Source organism: Malus sylvestris, chromosome 10 (assembly GCF_916048215.2).
Source record: "Malus sylvestris chromosome 10, drMalSylv7.2, whole genome shotgun sequence".
Lineage (NCBI taxonomy): Eukaryota > Viridiplantae > Streptophyta > Magnoliopsida > Rosales > Rosaceae > Malus > Malus sylvestris.
In genome coordinates this window covers 7,315,011-7,338,160 of record NC_062269.1, presented here as the reverse complement: position 1 = coordinate 7,338,160, position 23,150 = coordinate 7,315,011, and the positions used below count along the sequence as shown (strand labels likewise).

Sequence of the window (23,150 nt, the reverse complement as noted above, 5' to 3'; positions counted from 1 at the left end):
TTTTCAGTGGTGGAGTAATTTAATTGAGCATCATTTAGTGTCCTAGAGGCATAATAAATAACATGAGGTTGTTTGTTCTTTCGCTGCCCCAAAACAGCACCAATCGCATAGTCCGAAGCATCGCACATCAACTCGAATGGAAGGCTCCAATCTGGAGGTGTGATAATGGGAGCCGAAGTAAGAGCTTCTTTTAATTGCTTGAATGCCGTGGAGCATGCATCATCAAACTCGAAAGCCACCTCTTTTTGAAGCAATCGGCATAATGGTTGTGCAATCTTGGAGAAATCCTTTATGAAACGCCTATAAAAACCTGCGTGACCAAGAAACGAACGAACCTCTCTAACCGAAGTTGGAGAGGGTAAGTGACGAACAAGGTCTACCTTAGATTTATCCACTTCAATGCCTTCTTCAGAAATAATGTCATAGAACAATACCTTGCTTAACCATGAAGTGACATTTTTCCCAATTAAGCACAAGATTCGTTTCAACACAACGTTTCAAAATTAAGGTCAGATTACTCAAGCAATGATCGAATGAATTACCAAACACGCTAAAATCATCCATGAATATCTCAATAATTTTCTCCACATAATCAGAAATGATACTCACCATGCATCGTTGAAATGTCGCAGGGGCATTGCACAATCCAAATGGCATGCGCTTGTATGCAAAGGTGCCAAAGGGGCACGTGAACGTTGTTTTTTCTTGGTCCTCCGGAGCTATCACAATTTGGTTATATACGGAATATCCATCAAGAAAGCAATAAAATTGATAACAGGCTAACCTTTCTAACATTTGGTCTAGGAATGGCAACGGAAAATGATCCTTCCTTGTCATGGCATTTAACTTCCTGTAATCAATACAAACACGCCAACTGGTCACCACACGAGTGGGTACAAGCTCTTGTTCTTCATTCTTCACCATCGTGACTCCGGACTTCTTTGGAACAACCTGCACGGGAGACACCCAACGACTATCAGAAATAGGGTATATAACACCACAATCAAGCAATTTTATAACCTCTTTCTTTACTACTTCCCAACATCGGTGGATTAAGACGACGTTGAGCCTCCCGAGATGGCTTAGCTCCCTCCTCCAAAAGGATGCGATGCATGCACGTGGTGAGACTAATGCCTTTGATATCCGCCAAGGTCTATCCAATGGCAGATTTGTGCTCCTTTAACACCCTTATCAACTTGTCTTCTTCTTGGGCCGTGAGTGAGCTAGATATGATGACGGGTAATGTCTGATCTTCTCCCAAGAAAACATACTTCAAGTGACAAGGTAATGGCTTCAATTCCAGTGTAGGTGGCTGCACAATTGATGGAAGTAACTTGTTAGCCAAAACCGAATCTAAAATTGAGAGTGGAGACTTACCAGATTGTGAGGGTAACGGCGCGAGGGCCGCGACCATTTCAAATACTTGATCACAAGGGGGCACGTCAATATGATCAGATTCCATGTCGTGGGTTGCAAGGATTCCCCCACCCTCATTCCTTGCTCCTATGCCGTGCACTAAGGCTATTTCAAGTGCATCGTCGTTCATTCGATCCAAATGTACATATGCCAAAGAATCAACAATGTTTATAGCAAAACAAGAATGGTCCTCAATTGGATATTTAATGGTTTCAGAAAGATTAAAACGAATAATGTCCCCATCAAACTCCATGGTCAATGTTCCCATGAACACGTCTATCTTTGTTCTCGTTGTTTTCATGAATGGTCGGCCTAGCAAGATTGGCAATGATGGAGCATGGCTCGAATCCTCCATTTCTAAGACATAAAAATCTTTAGGAAAAATAAGATGATTGACCTGCACTAAAACATCATCAAGGACTCCCTTGGGATATGCGTTAGAACGATCGGCCAATTGAATTATAACACCATCCTGTTTTAACTCACCAAGGTTCATTGATACATAAATGGAATATGGCATAACATTAATAGAAGCACCTAGATCTAACATGCATTGTTCAAATCTAGTGTTTCCAATTATGCATGGGATAGTAAAGCTCCCTGGATCCTTACACTTTGGAGGTAACTTTCGTTGCAAAACCGCGGATACATTTTCACTTACTTTCACAACTTCTTTAGTTGAAATTCTTTTCCTAGTTGTGCATAACTCTTTTAAAAACTTTGCATACCTGGGCACTTGCTTAATAGCATCAAGTAAATGAATGTTTACTTGGACTTTTCGAAAGGTATCCAAAATGTCCTTTTCGCTTTCTTCCTTCTTCGATTGTTCAAATCTGCGAGGGAAAGGAATATTTGGCAGATTAGTGTTCGAAATCACAACATTTGGGACAATCTTACCTGGGGTGGACGGATGGGAGGTCTTAGATGGCTGCAGCATGGGTGATGCTACCCTTGTCGTGGGGTAAGTTTGCTCCTCTCCTTCAATTTGTATCTTCTCATCTTCCTTGTTTTTCACTTCTTTTCCACTTCTTAGTGTGATAGCTTTTGCAGATTCGAAACCACCATTGGGATTGACCATCGTAGTGCTTGGTAACTTACCATTTTCACGGAATTGTCCCAAAAACTCGGCCATTTGGCCCATTTGCTTCTTTAGCTCATTAACCTCCTTTGCTTGGTTCTGCATTCCCTGCGCCAGTGTGGTTAGTAACTGATATGTTTTTTCGTCATTCATAGACGTACCTGTGTTGGGTTGGGATGATTGTGCTTGAGGAGGTGGTTGTGGTGCCATTGGCCTCGGAAAGAAACCCGGGGTTGTCGGAATCTACTTTGTTGGCCATATTGTGGTGCATCTCTCCATCTGAAATTGGGGTGGTCACGCCATCCCGGATTGTATGTATTGGAGAAAGGATCACCCCTTGGTTGGTTTTGATTCCCATAACCCACAGCATTGGCAGATTCCCACCCTCCATTCTCAATTAATTGAGGGCATTGATCAGATTGGTGTCCTTGAATGGAGCATACACCGCAGATTGTAGTTCCTTGCGCTTTGGGGCATTCAACAAACTGCGATAACATAGACGTAAGGTTAGCCATTTGGGATTGTAACTCAGAAATAGAACTTACCTCATTTACATGATGTGGCTGTGGGGTGTCTCTTTGCCCAACACCTTTATATTGTTGTGCATTGAGTGCTCGATTAGCAATGAAAGTTTTGGCATCCCTAGGTGTCTTGTCTATTAGAGCTCCTCCCGCGGATGCATCCAACATTTGTCGTTCAAGTGGTAAAAGACCTTCGTAAAAATATTGAAGAAGTAGCTCCTCCTTCATTTGGTGCTGTGGACAAGAAGCAACAAGAGCTTTAAAACGTTCATAGTGAGTTGGAAAAGATTCACCTTGGCTTTGCTGAATTCCACTAATCTTCTTGCGAAGAAGAATGACTCGTGATGTCGGAAAGAACTTCTCTAAGAAGGCTCGCTTCATACTCTCCCATGATGTGACAGTTCCGGGAGCCAACTCATACAACCAATCATTGGCCTTCTCCAACAAAGAAAAGGGAAAAGCTTTCATCTTCAATATGTTGCTATCCACGTTCACCGATGTCATACTTGAGCATACTACTTCGAACTCCTTTAAGTGCTTATTGGGGTCCTCTATTGATAACCCATGGAACTTGGGTATATGATATAGCAAACTTGACTTCAACTCAAATTCATCAGTCTTCTCAGGGTCTGCCCTAGGGTATTGGATGCAAAGAGGGGCTGCATTGGCCAAACCCGAGGCAGAAAGCTCCTTGATGGTTCGATTGTCTACTGCCATGGTTGGTACTTCCTCTTCACACCTTGTCGTGGCCTCCTCTTCAATCTCAACTTCTTGCTCTTCTAATTCAGATTCGGGACTAGGAGGATTAGACTTTTGCAACCTCTTTTTCCTTCTCAAAGTCCTCTCAAAATCACTGTCAAAGTCGAAGATATGCTCACGAACAGGTTGTGAGCTGCGGGTCATAAGCTAGTACCTACACACAAGAGCAAACAAAGTTAGTAACCAACTTAATAGACTCGGCACAAGTAAGGAAATAAGGTGCCTATACACGGCACAAAAACAAAACACACCCACGGTGCAAAATTAAAACAAAACAGAAACTAACAATTTAAACAAGACTCAAGACAAGGGATTAGCGACTTTGTCAATCCCCGGCAACGGCGCCAAAATTTGATGCGTAAAATAACTAAACACAAATTAAACCCTATTTGTGATAGTCGTTGGGTGTTTCCCATGCAGGTTGTTCCAAAGAAGTCCGGAGTCACGGTGGTGAAGAATGAAGAACAAGAGCTTGTACCCATTCGTGTGGTGACCGGTTGGCGTGTTTGTATTGATTACAGGAAGTTAAATGCCATGACAAGGAAGGATCACTTTCCGTTGCCATTCCTGGACCAAATGCTAGAAAGGTTAGCCGGTTATCAATTTTATTGCTTTCTTGATGGATATTCCGGATATAACCAAATTGTGATAGCTCCGGAGGACCAAGAAAAGACAACGTTCACGTGCCCCTTTGGCACCTTTGCATACAGGCGCATGCCATTTGGTTTGTGCAATGCCCCTGCGACATTTCAACGATGCATGGTGAGTATCTTTTCTGATTATGTGGAGAAAATTATTGAGATATTCATGGATGATTTTAGCGTGTTTGGTAATTCATTCGATCATTGCTTGAGTAATCTGACCTTAATTTTGAAACGTTGTGTTGAAACGAATCTTGTGCTTAATTGGGAAAAATGTCACTTCATGGTTAAGCAAGGTATTGTTTTAGGACATATTATTTCTGAAGAAGGCATTGAAGTGGATAAATCTAAGGTAGACCTTGTTCGTCACTTACCCTCTCCAACTTCGGTTAGAGAGGTTCGTTCGTTTCTTGGTCACGCAGGTTTTTATAGGCGTTTCATAAAGGATTTCTCCAAGATTGCACAACCACTATGCCGATTGCTTCAAAAAGAGGTGGCTTTCGAGTTTGATGATGCATGCTCCACGGCATTCAAGCAATTAAAAGAAGCTCTTACTTCGGCTCCCATTATCACACCTCCAGATTGGAGCCTTCCATTCGAGTTGATGTGCGATGCTTCGGACTATGCGATTGGTGCTGTTTTGGGGCAGCGAAAGAACAAACAACCTCATGTTATTTATTATGCCTCTAGGACACTAAATGATGCTCAATTAAATTACTCCACCACTGAAAAAGAATTACTTGATATGGTATTTGCATTAGATAAGTTCCGATCATACTTACTTGGTACTAAAGTTATTATTTTTACTGATCATGCAGCTCTCAAGTATTTGCTCACGAAAAAGGAGGCCAAGCCTAGACTAATTCGATGGATGTTGCTTCTACAAGAGTTTGACATTAAGATTCGGGATAAGAAGGGCGTGGAGAATGTGGTGGCTGACCACCTAAGTCGAATGGTGCATGAGGAAGCATCGCCAATTTCTGAAACCTTCCCCGATGAGCAATTAATGTCCATTCAGGTAAGTGAGCCTTGGTATGCAGATTTGGTGAACTTCCTGGTGTCTAAACATATCCCTAGCACACTTAATAGGAATCAACGTGATAAGTTTAAAAAGGATGCTAGGTTTTATGTTTGGGATGATCCATACCTTTGGAAATTTTGTCCCGATCAGATTGTACGCCGTTGTGTGAATGAATCTGAGTTTCAATCTATTTTAACATTCTGTCATTCATATGCATGTGGGGGACATTTTGGCACCCAACGCACTGCCCTTAAAGTCTTAGAATGTGGGTTTTATTGGCCAACCATTTTTAGGGATGCTAGGACATTTTGCCTTACATGTGATCGTTGTCAACGAATGGGTAATATAAGTGCTAAGGATCAAATGCCACAAAACCCTATACTTTCTGTTGAAATATTTGATGTGTGGGGAATTGATTTTATGGGTCATTTTCCGTCATCACATGGTTTTCTCTATATCTTGTTGGCAATGGATTATGTTTCCAAATGGGTGGAAGCAAAAGCCACCCGGACTAACGATTCCAAAGTGGTTGCAGAATTTGTGAAGTCTAACATATTTGCTAGGTTTGGAATGCCTCGAGTTCTTATAAGTGATGGAGGTTCACATTTTTGTAATCGCACAATCGAGGCACTGCTTAAGAAGTACAACGTTACACATAGGGTTTCGACACCCTATCATCCTCAAACAAGCGGGCAAGCCGATGTGTCAAATCGGGAGATAAAACAGATTCTGGAGAAGACAGTTGGGCCAACAAGAAAAGATTGGAGTTTGAGATTAGAAGATGCATTGTGGGCTTATAGGACCGCCTACAAAACACCCATAGGAATGTCCCCCTTTCGGCTTGTGTATGGAAAACCATGTCACTTACCTGTGGAGTCGGAGCACAAAGCCCATTGGGCCGTGAGGAAGTTCAACATGGATGTAGATGAGGCGGGAATTCATCGTAAGCTTCAATTGAATGAACTTAAGGAAATATGGAATGAAGCTTACGAGAATGCTCGACTTTACAAGGAAAAGACGAAGACCTTTCATGACAAGATGATTCGCACCAAGTCCTTCTTTGTTGGACAAAAAGTGTTGTTGTTTAATTCTCGTCTTCGTCTATTTCCGGGTAAGTTACGTTCACGTTGGATTGGACCCTTTGTTATTACTAATATTTTTCCTCATGGTGCAGTCCAAGTTTGTAGTTTCAAAACAGGTCAAGAGTTCAAGGTGAATGGGCATCGCGTGAAGCCTTACTACGTGAGCTTTGTAGAACATGATGTGGAGGAGACAACCCACTATGCCGTGGGTTCCCATGAAGGTTGATCAATGTGGCATCGTCCGGCTGGAAGACGTTAAAGCAAGCGCTTCTTGGGAGGCAACCCATTTATTCTGCCATGATTGTCAATATTATTGCTTGTTTAATTATTTTTGGATATGGTTTTCTATTTTGAAACATTAACAAATATGCAAAGGATTTTAACATTAAACTTCATGGAAATGAACAGGAAACTGGGAAATAAAGAAACACGGCATAATACAAGAGGGAGCCTTCACAAAGGTTGCTTAGGAGAAACCTCAGTAGTCGGCGGAGTCTCAGCAGTCGGTGGGGCCACAGAAGGAGGAGGTATCGGAGGTTGATCATTTAGAGCTTCACTACGCGGTACAGCCCCAGAAGACGAAGGAAAATGCTGTTGGAACAAACCCACAAACCTCCGATGATCAAGTAAAATCTGACCATCAGATTCCTGCATCTGGTCAATTTTCCTCTTCATGTTTGTGGCATAGTTGTGTGCGAGCTTGTGCAACTGTTTATTCTTATGCTTAAGTCCTCTAATCTCCTGTTTGAGACTCATTACTTCAGCCGCCAACGATTCAACTTGACGGGTTCGAGCAAATAGGCGTTGGGCCATGTTGGACACAGAACCCGCACACGGCACACTAAGAGCCAGAGACTCCTTAATAGCCAACTCATCAGACCGTCTGGAAAGCAGTCTATTATCTTTAGGAGTGACAAGGTTCCGGGCCACCACCGCAGCGGTCATGTCATTCTTCATCACCGAATCGCCAACGGTAAGAGGACCAGTAGAGGATATGAAGGATGGGCGCCATATGTTATCTGGAGAAGGCGGGGCTGCCTCTTCACCAAGGTTCAAGTCAAAACGACGGTCGGAAGGGCTAGACATATTTCAGAGGTTTTGGAGAAAGAAGAGATGGGCTAAATCCAGAGGTTAGAAGTGCAAAAGGGAGTTTTACAAGCGGAATTTCAATGCACTTTGAAATGAACTACGCACCTCTATAAAAAAAACAGCACTCGATGAGGCCGATTCCAGTTATCAAGGAGGCACTGGCTTTCTAAAAAGTTGGGCTTGAAACTACGGGCCAATCTTCCTTTTCTAGATTTGTCCGCACTTGTCACATGCAATCTCTGCCCTCAACGAAGCTCAGAACTCGAAGCGCAAATTCCGGATATTAAAGAGGCATCTGCTTTATCAAGACGTGTCAGCATCTGTCAATTGCACATCTGCGTTGCGTAAATCACGCGCAATCTATCGAAGATTTCTGGAGAAGCGGAATGCACGTGAAGTCTACTGTTAAATTATCTCAGGCTTGCCGACACGAGTAATGGAACAATGCCTTCCCAGCCATTAAGAAAATTCTATAAATGTTGAACTTCATAGTGAGGCAGCCTCACCCAACTTTCAGCCTCACTTAACCTTTCATCCTCTCTTAAATGGCTTTCCAACAAACCATATCGAGTCACTCTGTATTCCTCATTCCTTGGGATACTCCTGCGAACAACCCATCCAGAGCAAAAGTATTTCATATCATGAAGGTAGAAAGCAAGAGTATCTCATATCATGCATTCTCTGTATCCTTTTCCTTGTCTTTGTTCTAACCTGTAGGATTAGGAGAAGGAAAGCAATCAGCCAGCACTTGGCATCAATCTTCCGATCTGGAACCGACTGCTTGGAACCCCTTCCTGATTGCTTACCTAGCCTTGCTCTCGAGTACTCATCTTCATCATCTTGTGATTCCTCTTCGTCTACCACATCTGCCTGGGGAACAGATAAGGGAAGTGAAAATGATACCTCGAAGCATGTGGAGACAATTTACCAATTCATCATCAGCTAGGGACAAGGAGAAAGAAAGCAAGAGGTGGGCACTTGGAAAGATTAAAGAAAGAAACAGACCAACACCTTTACCTCGTGCCTGCCCGCCGTGCAGAAGAAACAAGCAGAGAAGAATGCAGACTGCACAATCAAATCATCCCAGCAGAAGGAGTCTGATTTGAAACCAAGGAACTCTCATATTTCTCGCTCAGAAATACAAACCAGTTTGAGATCAAAGCTGTGGAAAGATAACAAGATCATCTATCTCCAAAACCATATTTGCGTTCTTAAACTCTACTCTGTCTTTTTTTTTTTTTTTTACTTTGCTATACTTGTCATGTTTATTCGTTGTTTGTTTATTTGCTTGTTTTTGTGTGAGTTTATGCTTGAAACATTGAGGACAATGTTTGATTTAAGTGTGGGGGGGTAACCATTGTTTTGCATGAAATTCGTAGGAGTTTATCACCCATTACTTCTAATGTTGTTCCTTACTCTTTTAAGTGTTTTTAAGGTATTTTGGAGTATATTAGTGTGTTTTGACATAAAAATCCGAAAATCTCATAAAAATTTGAAAAATTGTTTTGAAAAAAAAAAAACAAAAGCCAAAAAGAGTTGTTTTTGTTTGTGTCTTAGGGTACTTTCCAACACAATGATGAGGATTTGGTTTTTAATTACATGACTGTTAAAGAGAGTTATAAACATGGATGAACATTTGATTTACTCTTTGGTGTATGCTTGGTTGTGGTTATAATTTATGAATTCACATGCAATCATAAAGGAAAAATTAGTTTTTGTAACATACTTGAAGGAAGGAACTCAAACAAACGCTACAACCTTGTGAGACTTAAGCCTAAACGTTAATTTAAGAGTTGATAATCTGTGCATTATTGTTTTCTAAAGTCATTGCATGATCTCATTTTTCTTTGCTTGGTTACTACTTAGAAGGCATTTCATCATTTAGTTCCAAATGCTAGAACTCATGCCCATTTCATTCAAAGCATGATATTGATTTGCATAACACATATTCAAGATGAAGTTGTGTAGTTACCACCACCAAAGCCAAATTGCCGTGTATCCTACTTCATTATTTGTTTAAGTTAACCCCATTGAGCCTTGTTAGCCTACGTTCTTTGTTAACCCACGTTATCCTCACCTAGACTAGATTAGGACCATCCATACCCTTGTTCTTAAAGCATAGTAAAGCATGATTCAAATTGAATTCCTTTTGAGTAATGTTTGGCAGAAAACAAGTGTAGGGGAAGTGTTTCTCATGTAAGTAGTGTGCCATAGGCACGGGTGGAAAGAAAAGAAAAGAAAAATTCGTGCTATAAAAAAAAAAAAAGTTGAATTTGACCCTAAAGAGTTTTTTTAAATCTTTCCCTTATGTCTAAAAGTTGATTTCTTCAATCTAAGTGAATTCTAAGTTCAAGTTCATTACTTTATTTGCTATTGCTTTAAGAACGTTTGTTTTCCCTTACTTTCATTTGTTAGCCAACACCTCAAGCCCCGTTACAACCTTTGACTTCAATCTTGAATGTTATGTGTTTCAATTTGTGGAGTTTGAATTTGGTATGAGCATATGGTGTCACTGGTTCTCGCATCTAAGTAGTAGCATTCCATTCATGAGATCATATCTAAACATGCTCCAGAAATCGCTTTCTTTGTAATACATATATGTGAGCGTTCATTTTCATGTTTATATCAATCTTCTCACATATAACTAGTATATGGTGTGTAGTTAGAAAATCTGAGTGAATATCTTGTAAGGACTTGAGCATAAGGCATGTTACTACATTCAAAACATTGTTTTAATTGCTTAAATGTGAACTAGTAAGTGGTGACTATGATTAAGTATGTGCTTAAGTGTGAAGACAACTAAAATCTGTGGGGATGACAATTTTTAACATGTCATGTGCATTGGAAATCCCTGAGGTAAACGTTGGAAGGTTTAGGTTGGGTTTTGGTGGTTTTGTTGGTTTTGTTTTGTTTTGTTATTTTGTTTTGCTCGAGAACTAGCAAAAGCTAAGTGTGGGGGAATTTGATAGGAGCATATTTATGCGACTTAGTTAGCTCGTTCTTGCGCATTTACGTTGTGTTTTCTTGGTTATTTTAGTGTTTAAAGTCATTTTTGTGTGTTTTCAGGCTGGACCACGAGAGTGGGCTGATCGTCAATAGCAGGCTGGGCCACGAGAGCAGGCTGGGTCCCGAGAGTGGGCTACTTGGCGGGAGCAGGCTGGGCCACGAGAGTAAGCTGCTCGTCGGGAGCAGGCTGGACCACGGGAGTGGGCTGCTCGTCGGGAGCAGGCTACTCAGCGCGTGATGCATACGAATGCGAGGCTTGGGATCGAACCCGTGCAAGTTTGGATGGCACGGCTTGGGCCATGGTGGAACCTTGTAGTGGTGGTACCACTCCACCTATGACCACATTTAGCCTCGTGGATCGTCGCGGTCCCATTTCTTGAGTATTAGAATTTTCACTTGTAGAATTTTTCTAAATTTCTAGCTATTATATTTTTCTTATACGTTTTATCAAAGAACCTTTGCAAATAAAAAATTCTAACAATAAGAACGTATGAAAAATATTCAAATGGACTAGAAAATAGAGAAAAAACCTTTTTATGTGAGAATCTTCTACGAGTATGGATCTCTACTCTCAATTAAAGCACCAATTTGTGGATGCAAATTTCCGCCGCTTTCTTCTTTGACAAAATTGCACCTACAAAACAATTAACACCTTAGGTGAAGGCCAAAAGCCTCACGCACCGACGATGAATGGGGGGGCTTTGGCCGAAGAACCTTCGATGCTAAAGTTAGAATTTAGAGAGAAAAAATGTTTAGAGAATTTTTGGGAGTTTTGTAAGATTATCAACTTAGGTCTTTTTAGAGAAAATAGGGTCTAATTTATAGAGAATGACCAATCCCCTTTTTAGAAGATTTGGCCGGCCCTTTTGGGCTCCTTTTGGTGTGTCATGGGTGATGGGTTATGTAAGGGGGATTAATTGGCATAATGGGTCATTTAATTGGTGATTTAATGGATTAATTAGGAAAAAAAATCCATTAATTCACCAATTAATCTAATTTAAATGGAATGTTTGGAATTGTTACCTTGTGGAGTATATGGATGAAATAACTTTTATTTGTTACCTTCTTTGGGCATTTTTTACTTGGTTAACGGATGATTGCCCGCTGCTCGTGCGTAGGAATCCCGGTATGCCTTAAGGGTATTTTTGTCCTCTTTTATCCAAAAATTCACGTGTCGCCTTGTGATTATTTTTTGCTCCACAATGTCATTAATGATTTTGGAAAGTTAATGACAAATATCTTAAAATTTTATTTTATATAACAATATAAAAAAGGTGTATTATTTCATATAACATTTAATTTTCCATAGATTTATCAAACGTTTAACGTTTTTAAAAAAATTAAATTCTTTTATAATTTTGGTCCACATGGCTTACAATTCAACCTAATTGGGTCTCACTCATGTCATGTTTTAACCAGAGTAATGTTAGATAGATCAAATTTTAAAACTAGTTTTGTAAATTAAATGATATGTCACTAATAGAAAATGAACACGTTAAGTGATATTCCAATAAATAACAATCACATAATGTGATTTAAAACCATCGTCTACCTATCATTATTCTTTTGACAAATTTGTTTATGGACGTGAACTGTATGGGCAAAATGGAATTTAATTTAAGTTTCAGGTTTCCAATTGTAGAATTTACGTTTCATGGACAAAGTGAGATTGAGTTTGACGTTGAGAATGCCTTTGAGTTTCACGAGGGATTGCCTTAAATAAGAATTAAAAAAAATGGAAAAAAAAAAGAGGCTCCTGTTTTACAGTCTACAATATACAAGAGAGATGAAACCGTGTCCAAAAGTTAAGGAAAAATTGGGAGGTGCAGACAGAGTCGCGGACAGTAAGTCTCTCACTTGGAGTAGAGACAGTAGAAAGCAGGATTCTGATCCCACTCTTACAGATATCACCATCACTGCTCCTGCTCTTTAAGTCCTCTCTTCCCCCACTGCCCAGATATCACCATCCTTCTGCAGTTTGCTTATCTTCTCTGTCTGTCCCTGCCCTAGTAAACTCTCCCATCTCCAAACTATTCTCGTATTCATAGCATATATTTTTAATTTCTTAACTTGCAATTTGTTTTTGGTGAATTCTTTAACATGGGTTTGTTTTAATTTCCCAGATTACTTTATGATTTGGATAATAGTATCTTAGATGGTTGTTTGATATCTTTGATTTATGAATTTGGATGGTAAGATCCTGGCTTTATTAGAATTACATCATCAAATTCTCCAATCCAAACTGCATGAATGATTTTGGTTTTGGATCATCTCATTGGTGAATGGTGATCTGTCCCCAAACTTTTTTGGCCTGAAGTAACTGGGTTGAAGTTGAACTGTTAAATTTGCTTTCTTTTTTCTATTTCTGGTTGAAATCCACTGCTCGCGAAGTGAGAGATAGTGATTGCTGTTGGTTTTTCCAGAGATCCTTTCTCATTTGTTTTATTTTCAATTGTTTTTAACCCAATTTATAGTTTTTCGAGTGCTCAATGTGAGAGCCAAGGCTTTTAAGGTTGATAGTAAGTGGAGATAAAATCACTCTAGAGGCAGACAAAATTACAGTTTCGAAGTTTTCGCATAAAATCTGTGTATGACAATGGACTGAGTTCTCGATGATAGTTGTGATTTGTACTTTCAATGGTGATAGCACCCGATGCTTGACAATGTACAGTATTAGTTCATGACATTTGATAAAATGCACTTTGGTTGGTGCTACTACCTGATTCTTGACAATACACTGTTCTATAGCACTTCACTTCCATAACTCTGCTTGTACTGTGACAGGCTTCTGTTGTAGGTAATTTACTCCTAGGAAGAATATGTCCTAGTAACTACAATTTTTTCCCCAAAGTCTTCACTAGTGTTTCAATCGAAAACCAATGATTTTGAAAAGAGTTAATAGTTCTTGGAGATTTGGGTTCTGCAACAAATGATGATTTTGAAACAGTAACATGCCGTGTTATTAAATTTTTTAGTGTAATGGCTGATTGTAAGATCTATGAAATTTGTGGTCGAACTTCTCATGGGCTAAAGCTACAAACGCACATGAATCTCTTCTTTAACATGTGATTTTCATCATTGCCAAGCTTCAAATTCTTGAGCTACAGCTATATACTTATGTCTATAATTTTCACCAAATACTGGATTGAAGTCCTTATTTTGATTGTACTCTCATTCTATGGTTAAGCTGCATATATGGAGAATGGTTCAGGTCCAAGTTTGTTTCCGCTGCACCGATGCAAAACTCTTCACCTGGTTGGTACCGACTTTGATTTTGGATTTGCACACTGTTTGTTGTAGATTTGAAGCCGTACTTTTCTTTGGTTTGAGTGTTGAGAGTGAATTCCACATTGATGGGAGGAGGGGCCTTGCATGGGCTTATAACTAAGTTGGGCTACTCCCCATATTGCCAATTGGTTTTATGGTGGAACCTCAACTTTCTTCATGGTATAAGAGCAGGTTGTCTCACGTGTGAAGCCAAACGGCCACACGTCCTCCATGTCACCCCGTTGTGTTGTCCATGTGTTAGGCTTGAAATTTCACCACACGTGAGGGGCGTGTTGAGAGTGCACATTGATGGGAGGAGCGCTCCATGTCACCCCGTTGTGTTGTCCACGTGTTAGGCTTGAAATTTCGCCACACGTGAGGGGACGTGTATCCCACATTGATGGGAGGAGGGGCCTTGCATGGGCTTATAAGTAAGTTGGGCTACTCCCCATATTACCAATTGGTTTTATGGTGGAACCTCAACTTTCTTCGTTAGGACATTCAAGATTATCTTCCTTCTGGTCTTTTTGTCTTGCGAAATCATTGCATTGTGGTCTTACAAATCCGTTCATCTAGGTGAGGCATGGACAAGGAATCCACAATGTAGAAGGAGCTAAGAACTACAAAGCATACATGAAACCTGAATATTTTGATGCACAACTTACTCCACTAGGCTGGCAGCAGGTGGGAAGAAAATCATGGACTTTTTCTTCTACAGATGCTATGTTACGAAAACTTCGAGAACTACAAAGCCTGTAACGATATTTTCCTACTACAAACAAAAGACATTGTCATCAAAGATAATTTTATGAATTGTTTTGTTGCTATGGTGGCAGGTTGATAATTTGCGTAAGCATGTTCATGAATGTGGGCTTTCCAAGAGGATTGAGTTGGTCATCACATCTCCTTTGCTAAGGTACTTACGCCATAGTTGTGGAATCTAGCCTACCTCTCTGTCTTTTTGTGTCCTGGATAGTGTTTTTTATTCATCTCTCTATATTTTGTTGAAATATTTTCAGCTTGAAAGGTTGAGTGCAACAAACAAAATCATTGTAGAAAAGGATCCGTTTCGTGAATCTTCTTCTGGAAAAAAAATTGAAAAACTGTAAAGGCGTAATCTGGTTAGTTGGACTAAGTTGTATGTATACAGGAGCTTGAGAGGAGAGATGAAACGGAAAGGTTGGGTTGTACTTGTATTCAAGAATCTTGGTCTTAGCAGTAGTTTTTAGAGTCGAAAATATGGTAATTTGGGGGGTCATTTGGATATTAAACAGTAATTTCTTCTGTCAAGAGATTTTTGTTTATTAGGTTTTTGGTTAGCATATAGAAACAATTTCGAAGTTGTATAACATAACTATTTCTTTTCAGAGAAATTTTTGGCTGTATGATTTCGGGACATGGGTATTATATTCTTACTATGACATGAATAGACACTGGTAGTCAGTGACAGCAACTCCCAGAGTTCTTGGTACAAGATGACAAACAACAACAACAACAACAACAAAGCATTTTCCCACTAAGTAGGGTCAGCTATATGAATCCTAGAACGCCATTGTGCTCAGTTCTGTGTCACGTCTTCCTTTAGATCCAAGTACTCTTAAGTCTTTTCTTAGAGTCTCTTCCAAAGTCCTTCTAGGTCTTCCTCTACCCCTTTGGTACAAGATGACAGAAGTATGAAAATAACTTCTTTTATTTATGATTCGGAATTCACAGAGTACATGATAACTAGTACTTAGGGCTGTAGAGGTTATCGCAAATGGAGCCTTTTCTTAGTTATTTTATGTTGAAAAGATGATATAATTTGAGCCAAATCTTAAATTATCTTTTCTTCCAAGCTACTGAAAAGAAAAGAAATATATTACACTTGTTTCATTGTAATTAAGCTTGGTTTTTCTGGAACTTTCTTTGTTAATGCAATAGCCAAGTTACAATTGATGAACTTGCTTAATCTGATCAGGAAGATTCTTCCTCCCTGGAGGAACATTTCCATTTTTAGATTATGTTACGCTGTAATTAAAGTTGATTTGAACGAATAGGACTCTGCAAACGGCTGTTGGAGTATTTGGAGGCGAGGGTTACAAGGATGGAATGGACGTACTGCCTCTAATGGTGGAAAATGCAGGAAATAGTGAACGCCCTTCAATTTCAAGTCTCAACTGCCCGCCAATCATTGCAGTAGAGCTTTGTCGAGAACATTTGGTATGTCTGTTAAGAACCAAAATGCTTTGACTTCTTTGATGTTATTTTTTATTTGAACTGAACTTGAGTGAATCCTCAATTAAAAAGGCGACCCCAAGCCTACAAGGCTCCTTGCTTTGCAAGGGTCGGGGGAGGAACGTCTATCCTCAATTAAAAGGGTGAATCCTCAATTATTGCACATTATTAACCTAGTGGCTATCTCCAATATGTATGGAAGAAAGCTAAGTTTTCTTAGGCAGGTTTGTTTATTTGATTTGTCCCTTGATAGTTACATTGCTGATGCGTAAAATAACTAAACACACAAATTAAACCCTATTTGTGACAATTGTAGTAATGATGTAAGTAGGGATCGCTCTAACTGAGGATTAACTAGGGGTGCTAATCTAATATAAATTAATTCAAAAACACAAAAACTAAACTTAAAGACTCTAACAAGACTATTATGACTCAAAACAGATTTAAAGCACTCAAAACTGCCTAAAACAATCAAATTGACTCAAAAAGAAACTAGAACTTGATTTGGACGAAATCCAAAGTGTTTATGACTCCAAATGCTTAAGAACACAAAATAACACAGATTTGAATGACTAAGACTCAACAAAATATGGGGGAATTGTGTTTGGACGAAATTAAATTAATTTGGCAGATTGTAAAGAAAACAGATTGTAAGACAAAATTGTGATGAATCAATGGATGATGGAATAGCTAAGGGTTTCTTCTCCACACATGAAATATATGCAACGTAAATCAATTTCCAGTTATCAATTCAATAAGTTATGAACATCGACACTCCAAGTTAATTAAGTCCGCTTAAATTAACCTTCAGATTTCCCTAGAATTATTGAATTGGATGAATATGCATCGCAAACAAATTATTCCTAACAACTTCTCTATATGAACAACATGATAAAGACACAAGTTAGAATCATTACATTCTTTGGAAATCATAAACATCGACAAGACATTTGTAACTATGAAAAGCATGATATTTTTTCCAGGAATCTGCTTAACACGATCGTGACTAGCGACCTTCACTACTTGCGAATATAAATTCATAACGATTAGGTGAAACAAATTTATATCCTAGCACCAAATTCAAGCATGCAAATTAAGCGTGCACTCTCAATCATCATGCAAGAATAAGTTCTAAATCCAACGGTTAAGCAAATTGTATTCACGACTTATGCAACGATAACTGGAAGTAATCAACTTATTTCACATATATAATCATGGTTTTGAATACACCCTTAGCCAAAACAAAATTAGCCAATCATACTTAAAGCAAAACAAAGATTACATGAATTAGACATTAAAATCCAAAGAAAGAAAACACCTAGAATGCTCCAACTTGGCAGCAAGTGCATCCAAGATTTCTCCTTTCCCTTGCTTGCGGCAGATTGGGTTGTGGACAGGTTTTGGGTAGTTTTATGGTGTAGAATGGATGGGGAATGGTATGGAAAGGTTTAGGGTGAGTGTGGAGGAGTGTTTGATGGTTGGAGGGTGGTGGAGAACTCGGCAAAGAGGGTGGAAGAAGGTGGAATGGCTGTTATGTTTTCTGGGCACTAGAATGGTGTTTTTGGGGTGTTTTGCTGCCTAGGGTGTGTATGGACGAATTTTCTGTGATGAATGATGAATATGGGAGATCCTCCTTGGCCAAAGGGTGTAAACATGTATATATAGGCTCTAAAAACCCTAGAGAATCAGGTTAGGCAATGGAGGAAGTGCACAGCAAGGAGGGTGAATTTGTGGTGTGCAACGGTCCAAGGATGAAAATGAAGTAATGATGCAAAGTATGGAGGGTAAAATGGAGTGATGTTGCAGCTAGGGAGCATGAATGATTGTGCACATTGAATAGAAATAAAAAGGGAGGTGAAATGTTTCAGAAATGAGTCAAAGGTGCAGCCACATGTGTTGCACACGGCATGGGATTCCAAGGGTGGCTGATGGAGCATTAATTGGTGCATGTAATGGTTGTGAAAGTTGTATGAAATCTGATGGGTGAAGGGAACAAGAGGTATGCAGCAATTAAGTGTAATAATTAAATGTATTGAGGCATCAAATCAGAAATAATGTAGGGGACAAGGGTGATTAAGCATGGCATGGGAATCCAAAGGGAATACAATGGTGATTACACGGCAAGGAAGGTGCATTGTGGAGTGACACCCTTTGGTGGCTGAGTTCTTTATCCTTTGTACAATAATTCTTCACATTCTTAGCCTTTTTAGTCTTCAATTTCGTCCATCCACCTTGCTCCATGCATTTACTATCCATTCCAAACCCGAAACTGCTCCAAAGGCCTCCAAAATGCATCTTCTTGCATACTTTGTCCTTGGAATATGAAAACACACAAAAATGACTTTAAACACTAAAATAACCAAGAAAACACAACGTAAATGCGCAAGAACGAGCTAACTAAGTCGCATAAATATGCTCCTATCAAATTCCCCCACACTTAACTTTTGCTAGTCCTCGAGCAAAACAAAATAACTAAACAAAACAAAACCAACAAAACGAACAAAACCCAACCTAAACCTTCCAACGTTTGCCTCAGGGATTTCCAATGCACATGACATGTTAAAAATTGTCATCCCCACATATTTTAGTTGTCTTCACACTTAAGCACATACTTAATCATAGTCACCACTTACTAGTTCACATTTAAGCAATTAAAACAATGTTTTGAATATAGTAACAGGCCTTATGCTCAAGTCCTTACAAGATATTCACTTAATTTTCACTCAGATTTTCTAACTACACACCATATACTAGCTATATGTGAGAAGATTGATGTAAACATGAAAACGAACGCTCACATATATGTATTACAAAGAAAGCGATTTCTGGAGCATGTTTAGATATGATCTCATGAATGGAATGCTACTACTTAGATGCGAGAACCAGTGACACCATATGCTCATACCAAATTCAAACTCCACAAATTGAAACACATAACACTCAAGATTGAAGTCAAAGGTTGTAACGCGGCTTGGGGTGTTGGCTAACAAATGAAAGTAAGGGAAAACAAACGTTCTTAAAGCAATAGCAAATAAAGTAATGAACTTGAACTTAGAATTCACTTAGATTGAAGAAATCAAATTTTAGACATAAGGGAAAGATTTAAACAACTCTTTAGGATCAAATTCAACTTTTTTTTTATAGCACGAATTTTTCTTTTCTTTTCTTTCCACCCGTGCCTATGGCACACTACTTACATGAGAAACATTTCCCCCACACTTGTTTTCTGCCAAACATTACTCAAAAGGAATTCAATTTGAATCATGCTTTACTATGCTTTAAGAACAAGGGTATGGATGGTCCTAATCTAGGTTAGGTGAGGATAACGTGGGTTAACAAAGAACGTAGGCTAACAAGGCTCAATTGGGTTAACTTAAACAAATAATGAAGTAGGATACACGGCAATTTGGCTTTGGTGGTGGTAACTACACAACTTCATCTTGAATATGTGTTATGCAAATCAATATCATGCTTTGAATGAAATGGGCATGAGTTCTAGCATTTGGAACTAAATGATGAAACGCCTTCTAAGTAGTAACCAAACAAAGAAAAATGAGATCATGCAACGACTTTAGAAAACAATAATGCACAGATTATCAACTCTCAAATTAACGTTTAGGCTCAAGTCTCACAAGGTTGTAGCGTTTGTTTGAGTTTCTTCCTTCAAGCATGTTACAAAAACTAATTTTTCCTTTATGATTGTATGTGAATTCATAAATTATAAGCACAACCAAGCATACACCAAAGAGTAAATCAAATGTTCATCCATGTTTATAACTCTCTTTAACAGTCATGTAATTAAAAACCAAATCCTCATCATTGTGTTGGAAGGTACCCTAAGACACAAACAAAAACAACTCTTTTTTGTTTTTGTTTTTTGTTTTTCAAAACAATTTTTCAAATTTTTATGAGATTTTCGGATTTTTATGTCAAAACACACTAAAATACTCCAAAATACCTTAAAAACACTTAAAAGAGCAAGGAACAACATTAGAAGTAATGGGTGATAAACTCCTACGAATTTCATGCAAAACAATGGTTACCCCCCACACTTAAATCAAACATTGTCCTCAATGTTTCAAGCATAAACTCACACAAAAACAAGCAAATAAACAAACAACGAATAAACATGACAAGTATAGCAAAGTAAACAAAAAAAAAATAGATAGAGTAGAGTGTAAGAACGCAAATCTGGTTTTGGAGATAGATGATCTTGTTATCTTTCCACAGCTTTGATCTCGAACTGGTTTGTATTTCTGAGCGAGAAATATGAAAGTTCCTTGGTTTCAAATCAGACTCATTCTACTGGGATGATTTGATTGTGCAGTCTGTATTCTTCTCTGCTTGTTTCTTCTGCACGGCGGGCAGGCACGAGGTAAAGGTATTGGTCTGTTTCTTTCTTCAATCTTTCCAAGTGCCCACCTCTTGCTTTCTTTCTCCTTGTCCCTAGCTGATGATGAATTGGTAAATTGTCTCCACATGCTTCGAGGTATCATTTTCACTTCCCTTATCTGTTCTCCAGGTAGATGTGGTAGACGAAGAGGAAGCACAAGATGATGAAGATGAGTACTCGAGAGCAAGGCTAGGTAAGCAATCAGGAAGGGGTTCCAAGCAGTCGGTTCCAGATCGGAAGATTGATGCCAAGTGCTGGCTGATTGCTTTCCTTCTCCTAGTCCTACAGGTTAGAACAAAGACAATGAAAAGGACACGGAGAATGCATGATATGAGATACTCTTGCTTTCTACCTTCATGATATGAAATACTTTTGCTCCGGATGGGTTGTTCGCAGGAGTATCACAAGGAATGAGGAATACAGAGTGACTCGAGATGGTTTGTTGGAAAGCCATTTCAGAGAGGATGAAAGGTTAAGTGAGGCTGAAAGTTGGGTGAGGCTGCCTCACTATGAAGTTCAACATTTATAGAATTTTCTTAATGGCTGGGAAGGCATTGTTCCATTACTCGTCTCGGCAAGCCTGGGATAATTTAACAGTAGACTTCACGTGCATTCCGCTTCTCCAGAAATCTTCGACAGATTGCGCGTGATTTACGCAACGCAGATGTGCAATTGACAGATGCTGACACGTCTTGATAAAGCAGATGCCTCTTTAATATCCTGAATTTGCGCTTCGAGTTCTAAGCTTCGTTGAGGGCAGAGATTGCATGTGACAAGTGCGGACAAATCTAGAAAAGGAAGATTGGCCCGTAGTTTCAAGCCCAACTTTTTAGAAAGCGAGTGCCTCCTTGATAACTGGAATCGGCCTCATCGAGTGCTGTTTTTTTATAGAGGTGCGTAGTTCATTTCAAAGTGCATTGAAATTCCGCTTGTAAAACTCCCCTTTGCACTTCTAACCTCTGGATTTAGCCAATCTCTTCTTTCTCCAAAACCTCTAAAATATGTCTGGCCCTTCCGACCGTCGTTTTGACTTGAACCTTGGTGAAGAGGTAGCCCCGCCTTCTCCAGATAACATATGGCGCCCATCCTTCATATCCTCTACTGGTCCTCTTACCGTTGGGGATTCGATGATGAAAAATGACATGACTGCTGCGGTGGTGGCCTGGAACATTGTCACTCCTAAAGATAACAGACTGCTTTCCAGACGGTCTGATGAGTTGGCTGTTAAGGAGTCTCTGGCTCTTAGTGTGCAGTGTGCGGGTTCTGTGTCCAACATGGCCCAACGCCTATTTGCTCGAACCCGTCAAGTTGAATCGTTGGCGGCTGAAGTAATGAGTCTCAAACAGGAGATTAGAGGACTCAAGCATGAGAATAAACAGTTGCACAAGCTCGCAAACAACTATGCCACAAACATGAAGAGGAAAATTGACCAGATGCAGGAATCTGATGGTCAAATTTTACTTGATCATCGGAGGTTTGTGGGTTTGTTCCAACAGCATTTGCCTTTGTCTTCTGGGGCTGTACCGCGTAGTGAAGCTCCAAATGATCAACCTCCGATACCTCCTCCTTCTGTGGCCCCACCGACTGTTGAGACTCCGCCGACTACTGAAGCTTCTCCTAAGCAGCCTTTGTGAAGGCTCCCTCTTGTATTATGCTGTGTTTCTTTATTTCCCAGTTTCCTGTTCATTTCCATGAAATTTAATGTTAAAATCCTTTGCATATTTGTTAATGTTTCAAAATAAAAAACCATACCCAAAAATAATTAAACAAGCAATAATATTGACAATCATGGCAGAATAAATGGGTTGCCTCCCAAGAAGCGCTTGCTTTAACGTCTTCCAGCCGGACGATGCCACATTGATCAACCTTCATGGGAACCCACGGCATAGTGGGTTGTCTCCTCCACATCATGTTCTACAAAGCTCTCGTAGTAAGGCTTCACGCGATGCCCATTCACCTTGAACTCTTGACATGTTTTGAAACTACGAACTTGGACTACACCATGAGGAAAAATATTAGTAATAACAAAGGGTCCAATCCAACGTGAACGTAGCTTACCCGGAAATAGACGAATACGAGAATTAAACAACAACATTTTTTGTCCAACAGAGAAGGACTTGGTGCGAATCATCTTGTCATGAAAGGTCTTCGTCTTTTCCTTGTAAAGTCGAGCATTCTCGTAAGCTTCATTCCGTATTTCCTCAAGTTCATTCAATTGAAGCTTACGATGAATTCCCGCCTCATCTACATCCATGTTGAACTTCTTCACGGCCCAATGGGCCTTGTGCTCCAACTCCACAGGTAAGTGACATGGTTTTCCATACACAAGCCGAAAGGGGGACATTCCTATGGGTGTTTTGTAGGCGGTCCTATAAGCCCACAATGCATCTTCTAATCTCAAGCTCCAATCTTTTCTTGTTGGCCCAACTGTCTTCTCCAGAATCTGTTTTATCTCCCGATTTGACACCTCGGCTTGCCCGCTTGTTTGAGGATGATAAGGTGTCGAAACCCTATGTGTAACGTTGTACTTCTTAAGCAGTGCCTTGATTGTGCGATTACAAAAATGTGAACCTCTATCACTTATAAGAACTCGAGGCATTCCAAACCTAGCAAATATGTTAGACTTCACAAATTCTGCAACCACTTTGGAATCGTTAGTCCGG

The 23,150-nt window shown here is 39.6% G+C and overlaps 1 protein-coding gene across 34 annotated transcripts in view; it reads left to right on the top strand.

Moving 5' to 3' along the window:
* The window catches only part of LOC126586223 (phosphoglycerate mutase-like protein 1), a 53,846-nt gene that overhangs the window by 11,577 nt on the left and 19,119 nt on the right, over positions 1 to 23,150 (top strand). For 3 of the 34 annotated variants that reach the window (XM_050250963.1, XM_050250960.1, XM_050250966.1), the window contains 3 exons: positions 4,195 to 4,536; positions 5,242 to 5,433; positions 10,800 to 11,051. In XM_050250963.1, coding sequence (XP_050106920.1) covers positions 4,195 to 4,536; positions 5,242 to 5,433; positions 10,800 to 10,952 — 687 coding nt within the window. In that variant the 3' untranslated portion in view covers positions 10,953 to 11,051. Of the gene's footprint in view, positions 1 to 4,194; positions 4,537 to 5,241; positions 5,434 to 6,926; positions 6,957 to 10,673; positions 11,052 to 12,363; positions 12,623 to 13,800; positions 13,869 to 14,456; positions 14,636 to 14,716; positions 14,797 to 15,916; positions 16,080 to 23,150 lie in introns of those variants that run through there. The other 31 variants (XM_050250964.1, XM_050250962.1, XM_050250988.1 and 28 more) reach the window with 26 other exon arrangements.